This window comes from Pollachius pollachius (genome assembly GCF_949987615.1).
Source record: "Pollachius pollachius genome assembly, chromosome: 2".
NCBI classification, from domain to species: Eukaryota; Metazoa; Chordata; class Actinopteri; order Gadiformes; family Gadidae; genus Pollachius; species Pollachius pollachius.
Window position 1 is genome coordinate 7,624,591 of NC_136935.1, and position 25,343 is coordinate 7,649,933.

Consider the following 25,343-nt stretch of genomic DNA (forward strand, 5'->3'; position numbering starts at 1 on the left):
CAGTGTACCGGTGGTGGTGGGGTTCGGTTTTTGGTCATTTATAATCTTTATTTATAATAATATATTTGTGTTCTTCTAGGTATCGTAGTGTTGGATGTTCTCTGTGTAGTAAATGAGTCAAGTAAAGGTATCCGATCGGCCCGTTAACCGATACTGCATTTTAGGCAGTATCGGAGGAATTTCAAATCCTTGTATCGGTATCGGAACAACACTGTTCCGATACCGGACAATGGTATCGGAACAGTGTTCAGGACAATGACATAGTCTGGTCGTGTTCACAGGAAGACCGTCAAACACGAGGGGGTCTCCACCGACCTGGGCTAGAGAGGTGCTCCGGGCCCGCCTCTGGTCTGCCATGGCTCCGCCCCTTCCTCCCTGATTGGACGAGCACTTGAAGCAGCTCCACTGCTGCGGTCGCTCCGAGCCGGAGCCACTCCCACAGTCTTTGGCCTGCAGGCACTGGCAGTGGTACAGGTGGCCACAGCTGGAGGCAGAAACACACAAACACACACACAAACACAAGGTCACCAACAATTCATTGAATCGGAATACACAATGTATCGGGATTTACAAATGGTCAGACACGGTTTCCGTCGCCATCGCAGAAACTATTTCACAGAAAATGGTTTCCATGCGACTTCAGGTAACTCCATGTGTATGTACGGTTTTGTGTGTGTGTGTGTGTGCGTGTGTGACTCCTGACCTGAAGATGACGATCTCCTCGGGGGGGTCGTGGCGCCTCCTGTACTGCAGCAGGCAGATGTTGCAGGTGTCCTGCCGCGGCACCAGCCCCCGCGTCACGCTGGCCCGCAGGTGGGCCAGGGACCAGTGGAGGTCGTGGTTCAGCAGGCTGGTGGTAGTCTCAAGGAGGGTCTGGGGGGGGGGAGAGAGAGAAAGAGAAATAGACATACATAAACTGAATAATTCATTTATAATGACAATTGATCCTATACGGTGAATGTTAATCGTTTTTCTTCCATATTTGACATTGTGATCTCTGTTTAACCCTGTCCTGTCCTGTCCTGTTGGACAGGACAGGACAGGGTTAAACAGAGATCACAATGTCAAATATGGAAGACCCTGTGATTGGCTGCCCTGTGATTGGCTGCCCTACCTGAGGCCTCACTGTGCGTTCACACCAAACGCGACGGGGCGACAAGATCCCATACACAGTGAACACTTTCGCCCTGCACAGGCGAGCGCGTTCACGAGGATTTGTGGCGCGACAAATTTGCTCGAGTTGAAATATTTCAACTTTGACGCGAAATTCGCGTGATGGCAGCCAATCAGCGTTCAACAGCGTGGCCACTGAGTGACATGTGTAATGTAACAGCCAATCAGCGTTCAACTGGCAAACTCGGTGCAGTGCAGTCCGGGGTGAACTGCAGCATGGAGGAGAAAGTGATTGTTGCCGTTTGCGACTCCGGAGCTCTATATATAATAGTATATATTATATCACGGCCAAAAGCTCTGTGCGCCTCCGGATGGCCATAGCGCGGGGAGCTCTCATGGGGATTGGGCTTCTCGGGGTTTGTTTACCGGCGTTGCTATGGTTTCCGGTCTTGTGTGTTCCAACGGTTTATTAGGTAGGCCTATCTAATAAATCTCTGTCTGATCAATACTTCATTCACTGCCTCTTCCGTGGTCATTACAATATTATGAATAGACTGCGTCGAGTTCTCCGACGTCTCTCCCTCTTCCACAAAAGGTAAAGACATGCAATGGTGGTTATCTCGGCCGTGGTTGAGAATGAATTGGCATGAAGCACCGTTGGCGGCCAAAAGTTGTGGCGTGACAAATTTGCCTGACAAAACTTGCACAGAGACAGATTATGATTTGTGGCGTGACAAAACTTTGGCAACAACGCGAACGGGCGACAAATGTCGCGTTTGGTGTGAACGCACAGACAGAACGCACAGTCAGACTCTTAAGGCCTGTGATTGGCTGCCCTACCTGAGGCCTCAGACTCTTAAAGCCTGTGATTGGCTGCCCTACCTGAGGCCTCAGTTTCTTAAGGCCTGTGATTGGATGCCCTACCTGAGGCCCCAGACTCTTAAAGCCTGTGATTGGCTGCCCTACCTGAGGCCTCAGACTCTTAAGGCCTGTGATTGGCTGCCCTACCTGAGGCCCCAGACTCTCAAGGCGTGTGAGTGTGTGTGTGGTACCTGCTCATAGTTTAAGGTGTGTGTGTGTGGTACCTGCTCATAGTTGAAGGTGTGAGTGTGTGTGTGGTACCTGCTCATAGTTTAAGGTGTGAGTGTGTGTGTGGTACCTGCTCATAGTTTAAGGTGTGAGTGTGTGTGTGGTACCTGCTCATAGTTGAAGGTGTGAGTGTGTGTGTGGTACCTGCTCATAGTTTAAGGTGTGAGTGTGTGTGTGGTACCTGCTCATAGTTTAAGGTGTGTGAGTGTGTGTGGTACCTGCTCATAGTTGAAGGTGTGTGAGTGTGTGTGTGGTACCTGCTCATAGTTGAAAGTGTGAGTGTGTGTGTGGTACATGCTCATAGTTGAAGGTGTGAGTGTGTGAGTGGTACCTGCTCATAGTTGAAGGTGTGAGTGTGTGAGTGGTACCTGCTCATAGTTGAAGGTGTGAGTGTGTGTGTGGTACCTGCTCATAGTTGAAGGTGTGAGTGTGTGTGGTGGTACCTGCTCATAGTTGAAGGTGTGTGAGTGTGTGTGTGGTACCTGCTCATAGTTGAAGGTGTGTGAGTGTGTGTTAGGTACCTGCTCATAGTTGAAGGTGTGAGTGTGTGTGTGGTACCTGCTCATAGTTGAAGGTGTGTGAGTGTGTGGTGGTACCTGCTCATAGTTGAAGGTGTGAGTGGTACCTGCTCATAGTTGAAGGTGTGTGTGTGTGTGTGGTACCTGCTCATAGTTGAAGGTGTGTGTGTGTGTGTGGTACCTGCTCATAGTTGAAGGTGTGAGTGTGTGTGTGGTACCTGCTCATAGTTTAAGGTGTGTGTGTGTGTGTGGTACCTGCTCATAGTTGAAGGTGTCCAGCATCCCCAGGATCAGACCCTGGATCTCTGACAGTTTCCCTTTACCGTACACTGGGTCCTGAGACACACACATACACACACACACACAAACACACACATACGTACACACACAACCGTACATACATACACACACACACACTTAAAATGAATAAGCATCCTGCCCATCCACTAAAGAGGATAAAAAAGCTCCAGTATTAAGGACAAGAAATCCTCAAATCCACCCTGCCGCAGATGTTATTGTTATTCATTTTTAATTTCCTGTTTATTAAATCTTGTTATTCTCCTCCCCTATCTCCGGAAGGATGCAGCCGGGACTTGAATGTTCACCCAAAAATAGGACTTTTAGGAAAGAGGAGCTTTCTGCAAACGACGGTGTTATTTCAGATAAACGGGACTATCTGACTATATTGAAGACCTCCCGCCACGCGGCCGCAGGTGAGGGGGGAGTGGCCTAATGTACACACCTGCAGGATCCTCTGGATGATGTCGGGCAGCGGGATGAAGCTGCTCATGGCGTTCAGGACCTTCATGGTCAGCTCCTTCAGCGCTGAGCCACACACAATACAATATACAGGTGAATACACACTAATGTGTGTGTGTGTGTGTGTGTGTGTGTGTGTGTGTGTGTGTGTGTGTGTGCGTGCGTGCGTGCGTGCGCGTGCGTGCGTGCGTGCGTGTGTGTGTGTGTGTGTGTACCTTCAGAAGTATGGTTAGTGTTGGGTCCTCTCAGGAGCTTCTGAGGAGCCATCATGGCCTCCAGCAGAGGGAACCACAACACCTGGAGGAGAGACGGTTACCATGGTTACTACAACAACCAACACAACACATGCAGATGAGACGGTTACCATGGTTACTGCAACAACCACCACAACAACTGTAGAAGAGGTGGTTACCACGGTTGCTACAACAACCTCCAGAACACCTTTGGAGAGACTGTTACCATGGTTACCACAACAACCACACCACAGGACAGTAAGCATGGCTACTGCTACAACAAGATAATTACCAGAGTCACCAACACCTTGAGCGAGATATTTCCATGGATACAGCAACCACATCCCCTAGGGGAGAGACGGTTCCCACTGCAGGTACCAGGTGTGTGGACCCTGACCTCTCTCCTACAGGTACCAGGTGTGTGGACCCTGACCTCTGACCTCTCTCCTACAGGCACCAGGTGTGTGGACCCTGGGCTGACCTATGACCTCTGACCTCTCACCTCTCTCTGCTGCTGGTTCAGGTTCTGGGAGTTCCGGTGGCACAGGGCGATGATGTCATCCAGAGAGCCCTCCAGGCCCTCCAATGGCACGCTGCCTTCCTTGGCCCCGCCTCTGTCTCCCTCTGCCACGCCCCCATCCCTGGTGATGGACTCCAGGATTCTCTTCAACTTCTGTTCGGATGGAAGGGACGAGATGACGTGATTTAATTCATTGATATGACATAAACTATATACTACATACTGTCTTATCTATACTATATCACTAGAGTGATGAGGATGAGGACGTACGGTGAGCAGCACGGTGAAGGCCCCGTGGGCGTCGCCCTTCTTCTCCAGCAGGTAGGAGGTGGCCTCACTGTGACCGTACTGTTCTGTAATCTGGATACACACACACACACAGGGGAGAGAAAGACAGGCAGGAGGGAGAGACACACACACAGGGGAGAGAGAGACACAGGAGAGAGAGATACAGACAGGAGAGACAGACAGAAGATAGAGAGACACAGGAGAGAGACACAGATAGAGGATAGAGAGAGAGACACAGATAGAGGATTGAGAACACACAGGGGAGAAACACACAGGATAGAGAGACACAGGATAGAGAGACACGGGATGGAGAGACACAGACACACAGCATAGAGACACGCAAACAGACAGGGCAGAGTGAGACACAGACACACAGGAGGGGATAGAGAGACAGAATAGAAAGAGAGACACAGAGGAGAGAGAGAGAGAAAGACAGACATACAGTCACAAGTGCGTCCACAGGGAAAGAGAGACAGATGATGAGATCTTTAACAAAAAGCTCCAATAAAACACCATCACTTTAAACTTAGTTATAGTAGTTATCTTTCAAGGTTCATGGGTGACCACACGCCCCTGGCCCCCTGACCACACCCCTCTGGTCCCCAGACCACACCCACCTTGATGGCTGCCTCCAGGGGGTAGAGCTGGGAGGTCTCCAGGAAGGCCTGGAGCCCGGGGGGGTCGAAGCGACACAGCAAGCCCACCTGCTGCTCATGGAGGTCGGGGTCAAGGGTCACCGTGCTGTCGGCAGGCCGGCCCTCTCTGGAGAGTCAGACAGACAGGAGCAGGGACAGGAGGGTCGACAGATGAACAGACAGACAGGAGGAGAGGAGAGAGAGGAGGATAAGAGAGATACAGACAGACAGGAGAAGAGACAAACAGGAGAGACAGACAGACAGGAGGAGAGGAGAGATGGACAAACAGACAGACAGACAAGAGAGATACAGACAGAGACAGACAGACGATAGGTCAATGGCCGCCATAGAAGCAACCCACTCTCTTGATCAGTTTAGTTGTGTGGGTTCAGGATTTGTGAGCAGTGTTACTACTGAAGTACACACACACATCAATGCAAATACACACACACACACACACACACACACACAGTACCTGGGCTCCAGCAGGCTTGTGAGGAACTGAAAACGCAACCTGTCATCCTGGAGTGAGAGCGAGAGAGAGATTAAAAGTATTACATTTTGTCCACTGAGGGGCGAGAGAGAGCGAACCGTCTGGAGCCCTCACCTCCAGCTGAGAGAGGATTGGTTGCAGATGTTCCGAGTAGTGACACGTGACCAGGTCAGCTGACCTGCTGGGGTCAAGGGCCACCAGTTCCTGAAAAACATAACGTGCTTAAAATAACGTGTATATGTGTGTGTTTGTGTGTGTGCGTATATGTGTAGATGTATAGCACACACGCGCAAATGCATTCCCATACATTCCGTGTGTGTGTGTGTGTGTGTGTGTGTGTGTGTGTGTGTGTGTGTGTGTGTGTGTTTGCGTGTGTGTGAGTCTATGGTGTGTATGTGAATGTGTTTGTGCTTGCGTGCTGTAATGTGTGTGTGTGTGTGTGTGTGTGTGTACTTGTATGTGCTGTAGGGATTTCTCCCAGACGTTCTGTTTCTCTGCAGGGCTGTAACCAGGCATCGAGAGCAGGTTGTGGATGTAGCTGAACACCTCCACCTGTCGCACACATACAGGACCACACACACACAAACATACACAGGACCACACACAAATATAAAAGTGCACAATTAAGTAACCGCCCGATACAACACAGCATATCTATCCATGTATATTACACTACATATTAGTGTTTACATTTGTGTGTATGTGTATGTGTGTGTGTGTGTGTGTGTGTGTGCGGGCGCATGTGTGTGTATGCGTTTATGTGTTACCTTTCTAAGGTTGTCCCTCAGGTAACAGTCGATGATTTTCTCGTACAAATGTTGCTTCTCATACAGGAACTCACAGATCTGGTAGCTGGGGGGGGGGAGTGAGAGAGGGAGAGAGAGAGAGAGAGAGAGTGAGACAGAGACAGAGAGGAGAGGGGGAGAGAGAGAGTGAAAGCGAGACAGAGAGGAAAGGGGGAGGGAGAGACAGAGACAGAAAGGAAGAGCGGGAGCACGAGAGAGAGAGAGAGAGAGAGAGAGACAGGACCAGAGGGAGAGACACAGAGAATGGGAGAGAGAGAGAGAGAGAGGGAGGGGAAAGAGAGGTAGACAGAGAATGGGAGAGAGAGGCAGGTATGAAGATGCATTATGGGGTTAATTCAATCTGTTCACTTGTATGTAGATATGATTAGATTATGTCCTAGCTGATTAAAAGAGTTTATGAGAAACAGATTGATATCTCTCAGGATCAGATCAGCAGTGGAAAGAAAACGCCTCCTTATCGTTAATTACCATGTGACCAGGAAACACAGTGAAATGTGTTAATTAAAGATGTTTCGATTCATCCCTATTCCCGTAGATATGCTCATTAAATACGATGGCATTACTAATTAAGTATAAGGATTTAATTTAGCGCTTTTCTTCCTTGTATTTTCTGATTGGCTGAATCCCATCCAAGCCCAAGTCACAACAAGCATGACATTCTCCTGACTGGTTTGACCACTCACAACTCTGCCTTCTCCGCCAGGGCCAATAGGCTCCCTTCATCAAACTGGACCACGCCCCCAACGTGCAGAAGCTCCAACAAAACCTAGAATACAAAAATCACCAATTCATCAATAATCCAATCAATCAAAATCCATCAGTATCCGTCTGCTACAACTCCCGGTCTTGCGAGTACGTGAACCCACCTGCTGCCGCTCGGTGTGTCGCGAGTCATCGTCCGGGCAACACAGGAACTCCAGGACCTGGGGAGCCAATCACACAACAGGATGAGCAGCAGTGGGTGGGCTCCTAGACAGGAAGTGAGCTGACCAGCTGAAGAGGAGGCGGGGTTACCTGGTCGAACAGCTTCCTGTTGACAAACAACGTGTTGTCGGGCTTGGCCATCTGGCGGGCCAGGAAGGTGAAGAGCCCGCCCACCTGAGAGGGGGTGAAGTCAGGGTTGTCCACCATCACCTAGGAGATGGGAGACACACCTGGTCACACCTGGCCGGCTAATGAGGGAGCCAGACAATCAGAGAGTGAGACCATCACAAAGTTTGCAAATGAGAGAGCTGAACAGTCACACAGTTAGCCAATGAGAGAACTGAACAGTCACACAGATAGCCAATCAGAGATCAGAACAGTCACACAGCTAGCCAATCAGAGAGCTAAACAGTCACACAGTTAGCCAATGAGGGAGCTGAACAGTCACACAGCCAGCCAATGAGAAAGCTGAGACAGCCACAGCCAATCAGAGAGCTGATCAGTCACACAGCTAGCCATTCAGAGAGTTTGGCAATCAAACCGCTAGCCAATAAGAGTTGGACAGTTTGAGAGCCAATCAATCAGAGAACACCAATTACAGAAACAGAGGAATAATAGGGAAGGGATCAGTCAGAGAGGATTACACAGTTGGACCAGTGACCATACCAGGGGAGGGGAGCATGATATAACAACAGTATGTGAACTATTAGGGAGACATCGGTGGTGAGAAAGGTTTCTCCATAAAGAACGCCTGGAGACTGTCTCACAAATCGCAACGTTGACCGCAACACATCGGACAGACGGGAGCCCTGGATAATGTCAGATGTCAGATCCTACAGCTCTAGATGGTTCTAAACACTCTCCTCTGAGGGTACCTTCAGCAGGATGTCCACTATCCTCTGCTGGTACTCCAAGGCCTGCTTGTCATTCCTGAAGTCCTCAAAGGTCTGTCCGGCGAAAGGAAAGAGAGACGCACGTTACACAAGAAGATGATCACACCTCTGGATCAAAGGATTCTTCTTCATCATGTGTTTGAAGATCACTTGAATTGATCCGAGATCAAAACAATGATTGGAGGTGATCTGATCAGACTGTAATCAAGAGGTTTTTTCGGTCTATATTGTAAAAAACTATTTTCTGTTCTGCTTATACAAGGCTCCTATACTTCCTATACTATCGTGGACTTGGAGTATCATATCATATATTCATAGGTTTAACGATTTTACGATTTAAATTGTGCTGAAACTATCCATTCTATATTCTGAGCAATGAATGTCAACATAACATTTAAAATCATTTTTGGAATATCATTTAGGGAAGAAAGGAGGAAAAAGAATGTATGGGCCCCTCTGCCCAGAATTTGGTGGCCGATCGGCCTGGAGTGTTTTGATTGGTTGTCGATGATCCGTTGGGCAGTTTGGGGACGGCCAATGGGAGGAGAGTCCGTACCTGGGGGGCGGGTGGTATAGTTTGGCTGAAGCTCACCAGCGCCAGAACATTGAGGAACTCTCTGGTGTCAAAGTGGAGCAGAGTCCTGATGAAGGGGAACACCTCCTCTTCCTCAGAGGTCTCAGAGTGCAGACGGATCAGGAACTCAAACACCTGGAGGGGAACACATGGACACAGCCGCTTCATATGAACACATGAACACAGCCGCTTCATATGAACACATGAACACAGCCGCTTCATATGAACACGTGAACACAGTCACTACATATGAACACATGAAAACATGAACAGTCATTTCATATGAACACATGAACACAGCCGCTTCATATTAACACATGAACACATGAACAGTCACTTCATATGAACACAGTTACTACATATTAACACTTGAAAACATGAACAGTCACTTCATATGAACACATGAACAGTCACTTTAACACATGACCACATGAACAGTCACTTCATATGAACACATGAACACAGCTGCTTCATATCAACACATGAACACAGCTGATTCGTATGAACACATGAACACAGTGACTTCATATGAACACGTGAACACAGCTGATTCGTACGAACACATGAACACAGTCACTTCATATGAACACATGAACACAGTGACTTCATATGAACACATGAACATGATAATAGGATCACACAGAACATTGAGGAATACTGAAAAAAGAATGCAGGGTTAAGGGGTTTGATTCCTCGTCTGGCTCTCGGGACAGAGCAAGGCAGTAACACTGCCAGGGCCGGGGGTTCAAGTCCCCCCGGGGCCGGCCGTGCTGGGCGTGTCTGCCCTAGTGTGGTGTGCCGTGGACCCCCACCTTGTTCTTGACCTGGGGCACCAGGTCTTCAGGGATGTCCCCCAGGGGGTAGGCCCGGCCCGCCAGGCTGCAGCTGGGGGGGGACACAGGGAGTTACACACAGACCTACACACACACACACACACACACACACACACACATACATACATACAGACCTACACATACACACACAGACCTACACACACACACACACACCTACACATACAGACACACACAGACCCACAAATACACACGCACACACACACATATACCTACACATACACACACACACACACACATACATACACAATCACACACACAGAACTACACGTACACACACACCTACACACATACAGACACAAACAGACCTACAAATACACACACATACACACACACACACACAACTACACAAACACACACACACGGAACAACACACACACACCGACTAACCCACAAACAAACACATCAACATACACACACACACAAGTACACACCTACACACACACACGCACACACAGAAATGAATGTTTAGTAGATTTAACAGTTTAAATCTAGTTAGTTGGTTAGTGAGTTGGTTAGTTAGTTGTACCTTATATAAACCAGCAACTTGTTCCCGATCACCACCTGTTCATCTGTAGAGGAAACACATTTGGGTTTATCTGCTAATACGTAATAAGTCAAATAATGATGATAGTAATGATATAATAACTGCTGTGAAGCAAGACCTACTAGTCAGCTGTCTCCCCTCTCGGAGATGGGGCCCAATTTCAGCAAAAAGTTTCTGAAATATACAGTAGAACCAAACATAGAGAGCTTAGGGTTCTCACGCAACATAGAACCACTGAGACTTTAGGGTTCTCACGCAACATAGAACCACACATACAGACTTTAGGGTTCTCAGATAACATAGAACAACACATATAGAGAATTTAGGGTTCTCACATAAAATAGAACTCAAAGATTTCAGTAATAACCTGTATCCTCGTTAGTATCTGTATCTCGTTAAGTCGTCAGTAGTTACCTGCATCCTTGTTAGCATGTTTATCTCTTTAATTCTTCAGTAGTAATCTGTATCCTCGTTAGTATGTGTATCTCGTTAAATCTTCAGTAGTTACCCGTTAAGTCCTCAGTAGTAACCTGTCTCCTTGTTAGTACGTGTATCTTGTTAACTCTTCAGTAGTAACCTGTGTCCTTCTTAGTACATATGTGTATCTCGTTAAGTCCTCAGTAGTAACCTGTATCCTTGTTAGTACATGTATCTCTTTAAGACTTCAGTAGTAATCTGTATCCTCGTTAGTACGTGTATCTTGTTAAGTCTTCAGTATTAACCTGTATCCTCGTTAGTACGTGTATCTCGTTAAGTCTTCAGTAATAACCTGTATCCTCGTTAGTACGTGTATCTCGTTAAGTCTTCAGTAGTAACCTGTATCCTCGTTAGTACGTGTATCTCTTTAAGTCTTCAGTATTAACCTGTATCCTCGTTACTAAGTGTATCTCGTTAAGTCTTTAGTAATAACCTGTATCCTCGTTAGTACGTGTATCTCGTTAAGTCTTCAGCAGTAACCTGTATCCTTGTTAGTACATGTATCTCTTTAAGACTTCAGTAGTAATCTGTATCCTTGTTAGTGTGTGTATCTCGTTAGGTCTCAGTGATTCCTCGTACCTCAAGAGGAGTGATGTAGTCGTTCATCCCGCGGTTGAACACGTAGATCATCGCATCGTACAGATGATTCTCCCAGCACATCTGGACCACCTAGCTCCCCCACACACACCCACACACACCCACACACACACACACAGACACACACACACACACACACAGCATTAACACTATTCAAACAAAGATTACAAATGCATGCAGGAAGCGGGTAAAAAAAAAAAGAAAACGTAAACAGATCCAGATTCCCGATAAACCTGTCTCGGGAAGGTGTTCTAATGTCTAATAGTACGTTATTAATCTCGGAAGGGATTTCCCAATGACAGCTTGACATAACAAAACAAACAACAACCTCCCCCCCCCCCACACACACTCACACACACTCACACACACACACACTCACACACCTGCTGCATGTCGAGGCTGGTGACGTCCAGGTGCACGATGAGCCGCTCCAGCCTGTCCATCAGGCCGTTGCCGTGGTAATGGGCCAGCAGGTCCTTCATGATGGGCGTGGTCAGGGGGGCCAGGCGCTGGCTGATGATGTAGCTCTCCAGCGCCTCCAGGAACATCCCCTGGGAAACCACGTTCTCCACCAGCCGCGAGTACAGCTGCTCGAACAACAGGTCGCTGCACACACCCACACGGGCGCACCCACACACACCCACACACACAATAATTGTTATACCTGTTCTTTATCAAAACAGTCTTTAAAAAGATACATTATTAAACACTCATCATCCATTAAACTAAATGCATATATATTTAGATGAAGTGTATAGAGCTGGTCAAACACAGGGCACTGGACAAACACACACACATGCAAAACAAACAAGCACACACAGAAATACATCATTCATACAAAACCATAATGTGAATGTCTGTGTGTTTGTTTTACCTTCTCTGAAGCAACAGACAGTAATCCACCACTACAGGAACCACCTCCTGGATATATGAGAGAGACAGAGACAGAGACAGAGAGAGAGAGAGGGATTTTTGTATTTAATTTATTTAGATGTATGTATTTTATGTACTGCAATATAATTGTATATTTTTCTTACTAATAAAGCTTCATTAAATGTAAGATGAGGGGGAGAGAAAGAATGAGAGAGAAAGAGAGAGAGAGAGCAAGAGAGCGAGAGAGAGAGGGAGGGAGAGAGAGAGAGAGGGAGAGAGAGAGGGAGAGAGAGAGAGAGAGAGAGAGAGAGAGAGAGACATCTTTCACTACATATGAATCCTACAGTTTTAAAGACATAACCCCTGAACTAAATGGTAACCCAGACTAAAGCTGGGTCCTAGTTCCTGACAGCAGCCTGAATGTGGGCTGGTGGTCTGTGGTCTGGGGGTCACCTGGAAGTGCTGCTCCAGGACCTGGATCTTCCCCTGGTCCGGACACCGCTTCAGAGACCGCTCCACGAACAGGATGAGGATCTCCACCATCTGGACAGCACATGCACAAACACACACACAAACATGATGACACAGACGCACAGACACACACACACACACGCATGCATACTCACAAACACGCACTCACAGACACAGACGCAAATACACACACATTCATACATACACACGCACAAACACAGACACACACACACATACGCACACGCGCACACACACACACATGGAAATGCAACAATGTCTGACCAAAATCCACATCCACTGGAGAGAAGGAGGGAATGTTAGAAGAGTGAGAGAGCAGCTGGAGCGCCTACCTTGTCTGCTACTACTCCCTTCCTCTTCCCTGGATCTCCGTACAGACCTGCACACATACAAAGCTTGGTCGGTGAAGAGTGTTTATACCCAGTGCCTTTCACAGACATAGGTGGTTAACAACACAATGCGGAACCAACATAGTGCTACAAAAACCTGTCTAGAAGAAGCGTGTGTTTGTGTGTTTCTGTTCCTGTATGTGTCAGTTAGTGTGTGTGTCAGATTGTATGTGTGTGTGTGTGTACCCACCGACCACGGCCTTAGCGGTGCCCTCATGGAAGGACCAGGCCAGAGCCAGCGCCTCTCCAAACCGCTCCTGCCTCAACAGGAAGTCCACACGCTGGGGGGGGGAAGAGAGAGAGAGAGAGAGAGAGAGAGAGAGAGAGGGTTATTCAAGGTACTTGGAATACCTTAAAAAATAAAACGATAAAAAATAAATATATGTTATATATTTTTTATATTGCAAAGTATTCTTCTTCTCTGATTGTATTGTTTTTGTTGTGTGTTCCTACCTCCCTCCAGTTCCTCAGAGTCATGATGTGAGCCGACTGCAGATAAACAATACCATGCCGTTATTAGATAACACAACGTATAATATATAAAACAACTTATAATTTAACATACAGTATAAAAATCAACATTCAATATATAACATACAATTTTAATTTTAGGTAACAATTAAAAATAATAGCACAAATCATGTCTTTCATGTTGTATATGCTATCATTTTTTAATTTTAATAAAAAAATAAAATCCTGAAGCCGGTGGTTACCTTGGTGCCCAGATACAGGATCTGCCCGGCATAGCTGCAGACAGACTCATAGCAGGCCTTCTCTCCGACCAACGCCTACACACACACACAAGGTTTCACAACTCCTCATATCCTCTCTCCACCATTCTCCTGTAACATAAGAATAGTCTCTCTCTCTCTCTCTCATTCTCTCTCTCTATCTCTCCCTTCGTCTTTCTCTCTCTCTCTCTCTCTCTCTCTCTCTCTCTCTCTCTCTCTCTCTCTCTCTCTCTCTCTCTCTCTCTCTCTCTCTCTCTCTCCCTCCCTCCCTCTCTCTCTCCCTCCCTCCCTCCCTCCCTCCTCACCAGGGCCTCTGAGACGTTGCCCCCGGTGGCCAGAGACTTGAAGTGCCGGCTGTTGTAGACCAGCTGCACCTGCTCCAGGTCCAGCTGGTCCAGGACCTCCTGGCTGGGCCGGTCCACCACCTGCAGCTGCTCCTGGCTGTTCACCAAGACCAGGGTCCGGCTGCTAATCCACTGGGGAGGGGTCAAGACAAGGTTTAACATCCTTAAAACACAACCGATTAAGTCCACAGAACAACATTCAATGGTAAACAGACTGCATTTATAAAGCGCTGTTCTAACCAGTGGACGCTCAAAGCACTTTACAACACTGCCTCACATTCACCCATTCATACACACATTCACACAACGACAGCGGAGTCAACCACGCAGGGCGACAGCCAGCGCGTCGGGAGCAGTCAGGGTGAGGCGTCTTGCTAACCAGCAACTTTCCGGTTACCAGCCCACCCTCGCCTTGAGTCCGATGATGTCATCGCCCTCGCCTTGAGTCCGATGATGTCATCGCCCTGCTGGTACTCACGCTCAGGCTGATGAGGTCACAGTTGAGGTGCAGCTGCCTCTGCTTGACCACGTGGATGGAGCCCGCCTCCTCCTTCTTCACCTGGGCACACGCGTGACATGGGAGGGCGGGCGGGGTCAGCACACGCCTCAATATGTCTATCTCAGCACTCTAAAAATGTATTAATTAAAATTGTATTTCTTGATTGTGTCTTATAATGTAGTATTTAATGCAAATATACTCGTGGAATTGTTGTTAGTTTCACTTCTATTTGTATGTATGTAATCGGAGTAAGGGGAAAGTGAGTCGTCTTGATGAGAGGGGAAAGGGGCGTGTCTGCAGGAAGTGGTCAGAGGGTTCAGGGGTACCAGCAGGAAGTGGACGGTGTCCCCTCTGCAGAAGGCCAGGACGGGGTTGTAGGTCTTCTGGGCAGGAACAAACTGCCAGGCCAGCTGGGGGACGCTGGAGGGGTCAGACTGGAGGGGGAGGGGGAGGGGCGGGGGGGGGGGGAGAGAGAGACGCATAGGAGCACGGGTCACACATCATCATCATCATCATCATATTTTCCCGCTAGGCGCAGTAGTGGCTTTCGGGGCGCTCCCCCTTTAACCTGTGGTCCAGCAATCACAGGAACTGTGTTCTCTTCATCATAATTCTCCTGGCCTCGATCCTCAATGTCCAGCAGCCTCTCTATCCGAGTCCAAACCTCAGGTCAAATATCATCTGTTTCTGTAGTTCGCTATTGTCCAGGCTACATACATGACCTATGTACTTCAGATGTTGTAGGTAGCAAAAGTCACGTATTGGGAGGGTGTCAGCTATATAGAGCAGCTGTTTGTTAGAGATCTTCAACCCTAACCCTTACCCTCAATGTTATGTATGCATTAGACCAGGGGTTCTCAAAGTTTTGACAGCTGAGGGCCAATTTAGGAACCCAAAATTTGACTGAGGGCCGCCAAAGGAAAAGAAATTAGGCGGGAAACGCCGTCAGCATTGGCATTGGCAGAGAAGATTTGGCAAATTTTTCATGGGCGCAACCCACATACTCAGCTCTGCTGCTCATCCCACAAGTGCATGTTCCTTACAAATGGGGCACCATTTGAAAGGGAACTATACAGGCTTTCCAACGGTAAAAGATTCATTGCCAAAAAGCATTGTTACCACAGAGAAATAATCAACCAAACACAAATGCCCTTACTTTTTGTGCTAAGTTTACATATATATTTTTTTTTTCAATACATTGTTAGTCAAGGCGGGGCCCTAGTGTTGTTAAGGCGGCCGCCTTAACCATACAGTGCTTGGGAAAACACTGACAATACAACCTTAATACATGAACGTCAAACATCAGAGAAGATCAATGACGATGGAACAAGCTGATAATCATAGAAGAGAAGAAGAGAGGGAAGAGTGAGATGGGGTTGAGGCGAGGACAGACCTTGTTGTAGGGGAAGGTCATCCACACTTTGAGGGAGGGCTTAAGTCCGATCACAAGAATCTGAAACAGAAGAAATTGGCTTTACATTTACTTTGATATATGGGTTTATATTATATGATTATATATATATGATACATTGGTAAATACGATGGTTTCAATCACGTGCCATAAAATAGGTTAAACTGACCATCTTGGTACTTCTTGACCAACAATTCTACAATACCCAAGTAACCAGATAGTTTTTATTTTTATCATAAATGGGGAAAAAACATCAAGATGGCTGCTCTGAATGTGTGTGACGTCATACACTGAAACCGTCCTTCTTATTTTCTATTCCCTCCTTCTTTTTCATTCTGCTACAGTTGCGTTATTCGGCCGCTGTTGCACCCAAAACGTTCCACCCGGGATCATCCCAGTTCATGCATCCCATCATGACTTCTGTTCACCGCCGACCCTGACCCAGAACCCATACCTTGGTGAGGGAGCCCATGGCCAGCAGGGAGTAGGGTGTGATGGGGTGGTCCCTCAGGTCCGGGGGGGTATGCAGGGGCTCGATGCAGCACACCTCCCCCTTAGAGCCGCTGAAGAGACAGCGCGAGTCGCAAGACCGCATGCCCATCACCCTCCTGGAAGAGGACGACCAGACCGTAAGGACACACGTGTGTTTGATACGCTCAGTCACGCTTCTCACTTAAAGCAGCACTCGTTTATTTCCGTCCACTAGAGGGCGGCAGATACAATCATCCTTTCATTAACTCCAGGTTATTAGGCTAATGGTGATTCTTCATATTTCAATCAAACGGGCCATTTATTTATTTATGAAGGGGACATTTTTATCCAGAGGGAAAGTGGTTTATATGATTTTCAGTGCATTTGAGAAATAAAATCTTTCAGGAGCAGATTGAGATTAGGGCATTAGAAGGAGGTGTGTTGTGTAGTACTTGTTATCTCCAGGTCATTAACATGTTGTGTAGTACTTGTTAACTGTATGCCATTAACATGTTGTGTTGTACTTGTTAACTGCAAGTCATTAGCATGTTGTGTACAACTTTTTAACTCCAGGTCATAAACATGTTGTGTAGTTCTTGTTAACTGCAGGTCATTAACATGTTACATGTTAGTACTTGCTGGATGTATTTGTTTACCTGAAGGCCAACTCAAACACTGATCCTCCGCTGTCGTTGCAGATGGCCAGTGTCGGGTCATCTGTAAACTGAGCCCAAAGAAAAGATGTTGAGGCAAGACATCTGGCAATCATACTGGTTCATTAATCTGTTGTTAAATTGGTAACATTACTGTTAATGGATCTGTTGTTATTAATCTGTCCATCATACTAGTTAATTAATCTGTTGATAAACATTTGTATTTAGTTGTTGCTTGACAATCTGTTAGAGTGTTATTTTACTTTAACATGCACTACTGGAGTGTGTACTAAAACCTAAACAAGTAGTATTGGAGTGTGTACTAGTACCTTAAATGCAGTATTGAGCATGTACTAGTACCTTGACATGCAGTAGTGAGTGTCGACTATAACCTTGACATGCAGCAGTGAGTGTGTACTACTACCTTGACATGCAGTAGTGAGTGTGTACTAGTACCTTGACATGCAGTACCGCGGTCCCAGGGGGGTGTGCGTCTGTGATGGTCCTCAGCAGCTTCCCATTGGCCAGATCCCACATGGTGATCTGAGGAACACACACTCCGCTTCAGAATACTTTCATTTAGAAAATATTTGTTCTTCATCAATCTGTGTTCCATGACAAGTGCATTGCTGTATAAGAAGAGATGATCTTCCTGTGTGTGTGTGTGTGTGTGTGTGTGTGCGTGCGTGCGTGCATGCGTGCGTGCATGCGTGTACGAACCTGCCCTTTGGCAAAACCACACAGCAAGCGCGAGCAGTCGTGGTTGATACTGAGGGCGGACACGGCACCAAACTCCGCCCCCGTTGCCGTGGTTCCCAGACACAGCCGCAGCGCCTGATTGACATCTGGAAGACAGGAGGCAACACAGTTCAGATAGACCGGGAAAACCGGCTCACTTACGTTGTGTTTCTCCGGTTTTACTCTCTTGATCGCCGGTGTGTTGCGGTGCGTTCCTTCACTCATCAGCATTCAACATGTCTGACAGGAATCAGCCCCTGCTGTGTGCCGGACTCACACTCACAACATCCACGGGAACTCAGATGCCTCAGGACAAAAGCCATGCAGTGGGAACAAGTATGAATGGAAAGGTCACCATAAATTCAGGGAATCCCGTTAGGAATAAACAAATGAATAAATAATAAGCAATACATAATAATAAATACAAAAGGGAACAAGGCAGACGTGCAGCAGAGTAGCGACGTGAAGCAGGACAACATGTTAGCTCAGATGCTATCTGTCTACCTAGTTAGCAACAGACATAATCACTTTCCTATAATACATTTATTAAGATTATACCTATATGCTTCAACTTAGATGTGTATGAGAACCCAAATACCCCACACACATAGCAATGTATAAAGGGTTGGTTATATACATAAAAGGGGCAGAAGAAGAAGATGATGAATGGTCCAGGATACACGCATGAGCAGCATGCATTACCCCTCAGAGAGAGCCTACCTTTTCCTGTGGGGGGCATCAAATCGAAGGCATAATGAAGAGAGAACACCATCTTTTATACGTTTTGAAACAGACGCCAGACAATACATCCCCCACATCGCTGACACCCCAATATTTGGAGTCTTTTTTATTAACTTTTATATAACTTTGTAATGTAATTCCCCTTCATGTATACATTTCCATATTATACTTAAGTTAATTTGATAAAAAAGAAAGCTTCCAAGACAGGGCTTTCAGTAAGGAATGGGGATGCAGGAAATGGGCTCTGCAGCATATACACACGTGGACAAAATTGTTGGTACCCCTCTGTTAATGAAAGAAAAACCCACAATGGTCACTGAAATAACTTGAAACTGACAAAAGTAATAATAAATAAAAATTTACTGAAAATTAACCAATGAAAATCAGACATTGCTTTTGAATTGTGGTTCAACAGAATCATTTTAAAAACAAACTAATTAAACAGGCCTGGACAAAAATGATGGTACCATTAACTTAATATTTTGTTGCACAACCTTTTGAGGCAATGACTGCAATCAAACGATTTTTGTAACTGTCAATGAGACTTTTGCACCTGTCAACAGGTATTTTGGCCCACTCTTCATTAGCAAACTGCTCCAGTTGTCTCAGGTTTGAAGGGTGCCTTCTCCAGATGGCATGTTTCAGCTCCTTCCACAGATGTTCAATAGGATTTAGATCAGGGCTCATAGAAGGCCACTTCAGAATAGTCCAATGTCTTGCTCTTAGCCATTCTTGGGTGTTTTTAGCTGTGTGTTTTGGGTCATTATCTTGTTGGAGGACCCATGACCTGCGACTGAGACCAAGCTTTCTGACACTAGGCAGCACATTTCTCTCCAGAATGCCTTGATAGACTTGAGATTTCATTGTACCCTGCACAGATTCAAGACACCCTGTGCCAGATGCAGCAAAGCAGCCCCAGAACATAACTGAGCCTCCTCCATGTTTCACAGTAGGGACAGTGTTCCTTTCTTGGTATGCTTCATTTTTGCGTCTGTGAACATAGAGCTGATGAAAAAGCTCCAGTTTTGTCTCATCTGTCCATAGGACATTCTCCAAGAAGCTTTGTGGATTGTCAATATGCATTTTGGCAAATTCCAGTCTCGCTTTTTTATGATTTGCTTTCAACAGTGGTGTCCTCCTTGGTCGTCTCCCATGAAGTCCACTTTGGCTCAAACAACGACGGATGGTGCGATCTGACACTGATGTACCTTGATATTGGAGTTCACCTTTAATTTCTTGGGAGGTTGTTCTGAGCTCTTTGGTTACCATTCTTATTATCCTTCTTTTCATTTTGTCATCAATTTTCCTCCTGCAGCCACGTCCAGGGAGGTTGGCTACAGTCCCATGGACCATAAACTTTTGAATAATATTTGCAACTGTAGTCACAGGAACATCAAGCTGCTTGGAGATGGTCTTATAGCCTTTACCTTTTACATGCTTGTCTATAATTTTCTTTCTAATCTCCTGAGACAACTCTCTCCTTCGCTTCCTGTGGTCCATGTTCAGTGTGGTACACACCATGTCACCAAACAGCACAGTGACTACTTTTCACCCTTTAAATAGGCAGACTGACTGATTACAAGTTTGACACCTGTGATGCTAATTAGAGGACACACCTTAGTTTAACATTTCCCTATGGTCAAATTATTTTCAATCTTTTCTAGGGGTACCATCATTTTTGTCCATGCCTGTTTCATTAGTTTGTTTTTTAAAATGATTCTGTTGAACCACAATTCAAAAGCAATGTCTGATTTTTATTAGTTAATTTTCAGTACATTTTTATTATCTATTACTTTTGTCAGTTTCAAGTTATTTCAGTGACTATTGTGAGTTTTTCTTTCATTAACAGAGGGGTACCAACAATTTTGTCCACGTGTGTATTTCCTGTTTAGTAGAGATGTTCCGATACCAATACTAGTATCGGAAATTCCTCAGATACTGTCTTTAATGCAGTATCGTATCGGCGAGTACGCAAGTCTATGCGCCAATCCGATACCATCACATGACTAGCTAATTTACTACACAGGCAAAGAACATCACAAACACTGCGGTGTTATGCTGCGTTAGTTATCATCTCAGCTAGCATCATCTCCGACCTACGTGCGTTTGAGCTACCATGTTGGAAAAACATTGATGCTCACCCTTAACTATTTACAGAATCATGAAGGACAAAATTGTATCGGATCATCTCTACTGTTAAGTAACACATATTATATATATATATATATATATATATAATATGTGTGTATAATATAATATAATATAATATATAATATAATATAATACTACAGTGGTAACTGCTTTTTTATATATATATATATATATATATATATATATATATATATATATATATAAAAAAGCAGTTACCGCTGGAGTTGTGTTTTAAGAAACAACAAGAGTTCCTTCAGTTCTGGAACACGGAACAGGGAAATGTAAATGAAATTCCAGGGAAAATATACAAATTTCATTGATTATCAAGTTTCATTGTATGAAATTTGAAATTTATTACACATTTACAAACCTTAAAGTTAAAGATTATAGTCAAAGTACAGACTTTAAAGTTATAGATTAACTTTTTGAAGGAAACCAAAAAACCCTCGGCTTTCCATCGCTGCATGATTTCTTTCATTAGCAACAAAACCTTCCAGACCGTCTGAGAGAGCCTCATCCCCCTAGGGGCGGCATGTGGCTCAGGAGGTAGAGCGGGTTGACTTGAAACATAAAGGTTGCTAGTTCGATCCCCGGCTCCTCCTAGCCAAGTGTCAAGGTGTGTAACAACCATTAATGTAATAACGGCCAATATTGTAACTGCCTATTACGTAATAATTTAAATATTTAAATTGCCAGCCCATGCTGCCCCCATCTATTGGAGAGAGAGCACATTGAAGAAGTTATACCAATGTTTAATCAGAAACGTCTAATGTAAATTAGCATATGGGCTTTACTTCGTGGCGGATTTAGAATACTAATGTGAAACTGAATGTTTCATCAATCGGACACATACCACTGAAAATGGCACAGATTTTTGCTTTGCTTAGTGTTTGCAACTCCCAGCTATAAGCCCAGCTTAATTTCCGAACTTTTTTATGCATATGTATAATGGGCGAACAGTTTTGGGGTGACGGTTTTCGGTTCATTACAGTACGTTTAAGGTAAAGCAGGGGATGGCGGTGCCTGTATATATATTTTTAATATAAATATATATAATATATTTATATTAAAAACAATGTAATAGTGCCACTGCACCACCATGTAACATTTTAAAACCGAAATTTCATTTCTGAAACGGTATAATTGGTTAACGAGCCACGGAGCGTCGCGTCAGCCAGGGTTTATTTTAGATTTTGTTCTTTGTTATATATAATGAGCGGTAATGGCTTTGCGATGCTTTGAGGTTTTGTTCTGTGTTATATATAATAAGTGGTAATGCCCCGGTGAAAAAAGTAGTATACTTTAGTGTCTTACAATTATAATTAAGTATACAAAACGTATTAAAAGTATGCTTTTACTTTTTGTGCTTAATTTAAAGTATATTTAAAAGTCCCACCTAGACTGGAAAATTAACCCACCTGCTGTTTTGCTAGCACGTTTAAAAAACCTGCATGTAGGCCCGAATTCTTTATAGAAAAGGGAAGTGGATGGACTGGTTCCCAGTAATGGAGCTAAGGTTTCAGGTGGGGGAACCCGTGGCCACTATCACCCTGATCCTGTCAAACTTTTCTTATTTAGCTTATTAATTATTGGAAGCAGAAAATTGTACTGGTTTAAAATGTTACTAAGAATGCATCTCAAAATTCTGAATATCAACCTGATAGATATAATATATTGCTTGATGTTATTATCCTTAATATGATAAATTATTTATTTTTGTTTCCTTGTGGGATTTTCTTTTATGAAAAATCAAAAACCTGTAGTTTGGTTTACTGCAGTGATGATTTCATACAATGAATTCATTAATACTAATACGTCAGGTTGAAAGATTTTCTGGTGATTACAACAGTGATGGTATCGTGTTAATCCTAAACGTTAATGATGCCAATTGAATGGGTCCAGGTTATAGCGTTTCAAAGGTATTGTGGCGGGAAAACTGATCGTTCCCTCCGTTTGTAGGCCGAGGTAGAAAGCTTGCGGCGTGCATTGCGTTAAAGGAAAGGCAGGCTGGAAACTCGAGAACCTTGTAGCAGTGTTAACATTGGACAGCCAAAGTCTCTCAAAACAAGCATCGAATGAAATTCAAGTCAGTGTTCACAAGGCCACTGAATACAGAAATTGTCTGGTTTGTTGCCAATCCTTTAACTGGAACAAGTCCTGAAGCCGATTATCAAAGGGATTGAACTCAGAAGCAGATGCAACCTCTGCAACCCAGTCTCCATTTGAAGTCCAACAGGAACGCTTGGCCACAACCTTCTGCTGAAGACATTGATTTATCTTCTGGAAACATGACCAAGATATTGCAAAGAACTAATTGAATGGACACAACTACTTAAACAGCAACAGCATGCTACCTCGGTACCACACAGAAAGATTGTTTTGTTTTGGTGGAGACCTCCTGCAATATACATCCTTCATCAGAGCACTTGAGGACAACTGAAGGACAACACAAGTAACAAAGGGATGAAAGAAACAAGAGTTCCTTTGGTTCTGGAACACGGAACAAGGGAATGTACAAGAAGTTCCAGAGAGAATATGTATATTTCATAGACAAAACACGGTACAGGGTAATGAGACTCCATTCTTTTGCTAATGAGAGACAAAGATTGCATGGTCTTTTTTGAGTGAGGCATCACGTCATTTTGTTTAAAATGTCGCCAAACTTGTTATCCGCTTGAAGTATGCGGAACAATTGACAACGACTTGTTTGAAACAAAGGATACAAAGTTCAGAGAAGAATATAAAGATTTAATGCAGGATTTAATTAATGATAAATCATAAGTACCATGTAATTCATTTCTTAATATCACCAACTGAAATGTGAGGAAAGGTGTATTGTACAATACTTTTGGTTGTAGTTTGTCAAGATTTGAAAAACTACAACCAATGTACAGTATTGTACAATTACACGTTGCCTGGACAAGTGGAACCCATTGTGCAATCTTTCTAAAGCATGAAGAACAACTCCTTAAAGAACAAGAGAGAGGGCATGGGAGGGAAGCCACCCCCCATGTTTTACACATTACACTGCAGAGAATTAGCCACATTTGTTCACTTAACATTTCAGAATCATTGTTTGGAGGAGGTCTTAATTAGGGGTAACGATTCACCGATACGAATCGGTATCCGGGTGTAGGCCTATTAACACAGATGCGACTACATCGATACGTGGGCCCCTGAATCGATTTAAAATGACCAATAATCTGTCGATGCACCGATTTAAAGGTTGCGAATCGGTTGAGTGAAGCTTCAGCCTGATATCAAGACAATCAACTCATTTCATTCCGTTTCAATAAGGATCTGGAAAATGAAACTTAAGGAAACGGGCGGAGCAGCGTGTGTGTTTGTTTATGTTTGCGTCCCCCTGTGTCTCATGAGACGGGAGCAACCGGAGTTGTGAGTGCGCGAACAACAGTCATTTGTCCTAATGCCATAAAGAAATAAATATAAAAACCTAAGATTCCATGGTCCCTATACCATATATATTTGAAAGTAGGCAATGTCTCTTTTATAGAAGGCTTATTTTAATTAATAGAAAATAAAGGTGTTAACGTTAAACAACTATTAACTGTATCTATCAGATTGATTCTTATCTCATGAAATCACACCAGATCATTAGAACATTGAATCGAATCGCATCGTTCCATATTAAAATGTATCGTCCCTGAATCGTATCGTACCACATGTATCATGATACGTATCGGATCGCCCTATAAAGGAGAGATGCACACCCCTAGTTTTACTGATGAAATTATGTTTGAGCAATCCTGTCAGGTTTCACCAAATGGCAGACGAGAACCCAATAGCACTTCAAGAGAAACAGTTCAGGTGAAGAAACAGTGTTTATTCCAAGCAGAGGTCAAACCAGGTAGTCAATCCGTGTACATATACTGAGGGGCTGATTAGCTGATGAGGAGCAGGCGAGTATGGGGGTGGGGCAGGCCAGGTGAATGAAAACAGCAGGTAATGCAGGGCAGGAGGGGGTGGCAGAGTCTGAAATGACATGAGTTAGTGTGGCAAAACAGGAAACAGACAAATGAAAAACTAAAGCCTTGCTGAAGTTGTGACAGAACCCTCCCCTCTAGGGATGGCTCCTGACGTCCCACCAGGCTGGTCAGGATGGTCCCTATGGAAAGCTGAGATGAGGTCAGGGTCCAAGATGTTACTAGCCGGAACCCATGAGTGCTCCTCAGTGCCATAACCCTCCCAATCGACAAGGTATTGAAAACCCCTTCCCAGGTGCGCCGACAGCGCTGGATGAACGCCTGGACAGACGGGACACTGGCCTCTCGCTCCTGCTCAGGGAACAGTGGAGGTTGATATCCCCGAGAGCACTGGAAAGGAGAAAGCCCTGTTGCTGAGCTTGGAAGCGTATTGTGAGCATATTCCACCCACAAAAGCTGTTTGGACCAGGAGGATGGTGTCTGGGATGCGATGCAATGCAAGGCAGTCTCCATTTCCTGGTTCATCCGTTCAGTCTGTCCGTTGGATTGAGGATGGAAACCAGAGGAAAGGCTGACCGTTGGCAAAAGTCTG

The 25,343-nt window shown here is 45.1% G+C and overlaps 1 protein-coding gene across 3 annotated transcripts in view; it reads right to left on the reverse strand.

Moving 5' to 3' along the window:
• Positions 1-25,343, reverse strand: part of vps8 (VPS8 subunit of CORVET complex) — a 40,943-nt gene that overhangs the window by 2,072 nt on the left and 13,528 nt on the right. Inside the window, exons 7-42 of one of the 3 annotated variants that reach the window (XM_079730592.1) lie at positions 17,898-18,022; positions 17,634-17,720; positions 17,181-17,248; positions 16,508-16,661; positions 16,036-16,095; positions 14,969-15,076; positions 14,622-14,702; positions 14,105-14,275; positions 13,782-13,856; positions 13,522-13,557; positions 13,259-13,349; positions 13,012-13,058; positions 12,644-12,733; positions 12,192-12,238; positions 11,701-11,923; positions 11,300-11,389; positions 10,366-10,417; positions 10,226-10,268; positions 9,658-9,730; positions 8,864-8,980; positions 8,254-8,325; positions 7,469-7,588; positions 7,321-7,377; positions 7,138-7,220; positions 6,416-6,500; positions 6,102-6,200; positions 5,763-5,852; positions 5,631-5,677; positions 5,138-5,282; positions 4,503-4,592; positions 4,215-4,385; positions 3,695-3,776; positions 3,463-3,545; positions 2,976-3,056; positions 704-873; positions 316-484 (exon numbers count right to left, since the gene is read on the reverse strand). In XM_079730592.1, the coding sequence (XP_079586718.1) occupies positions 316-484; positions 704-873; positions 2,976-3,056; positions 3,463-3,545; positions 3,695-3,776; positions 4,215-4,385; positions 4,503-4,592; positions 5,138-5,282; positions 5,631-5,677; positions 5,763-5,852; positions 6,102-6,200; positions 6,416-6,500; positions 7,138-7,220; positions 7,321-7,377; positions 7,469-7,588; positions 8,254-8,325; positions 8,864-8,980; positions 9,658-9,730; positions 10,226-10,268; positions 10,366-10,417; positions 11,300-11,389; positions 11,701-11,923; positions 12,192-12,238; positions 12,644-12,733; positions 13,012-13,058; positions 13,259-13,349; positions 13,522-13,557; positions 13,782-13,856; positions 14,105-14,275; positions 14,622-14,702; positions 14,969-15,076; positions 16,036-16,095; positions 16,508-16,661; positions 17,181-17,248; positions 17,634-17,720; positions 17,898-18,022 (3,482 nt within the window). Of the gene's footprint in view, positions 1-315; positions 485-703; positions 874-2,975; positions 3,057-3,462; positions 3,546-3,694; positions 3,777-4,214; positions 4,386-4,502; positions 4,593-5,137; positions 5,283-5,630; positions 5,678-5,762; positions 5,853-6,101; positions 6,201-6,415; positions 6,501-7,137; positions 7,221-7,320; positions 7,378-7,468; positions 7,589-8,253; positions 8,326-8,827; positions 8,981-9,657; positions 9,731-10,225; positions 10,269-10,365; positions 10,418-11,299; positions 11,390-11,700; positions 11,924-12,191; positions 12,239-12,643; positions 12,734-13,011; positions 13,059-13,258; positions 13,350-13,521; positions 13,558-13,781; positions 13,857-14,104; positions 14,276-14,621; positions 14,703-14,968; positions 15,077-16,035; positions 16,096-16,507; positions 16,662-17,180; positions 17,249-17,537; positions 17,543-17,633; positions 17,721-17,897; positions 18,023-25,343 lie in introns of those variants that run through there. The other 2 variants (XM_079730591.1, XM_079730593.1) reach the window with 2 other exon arrangements.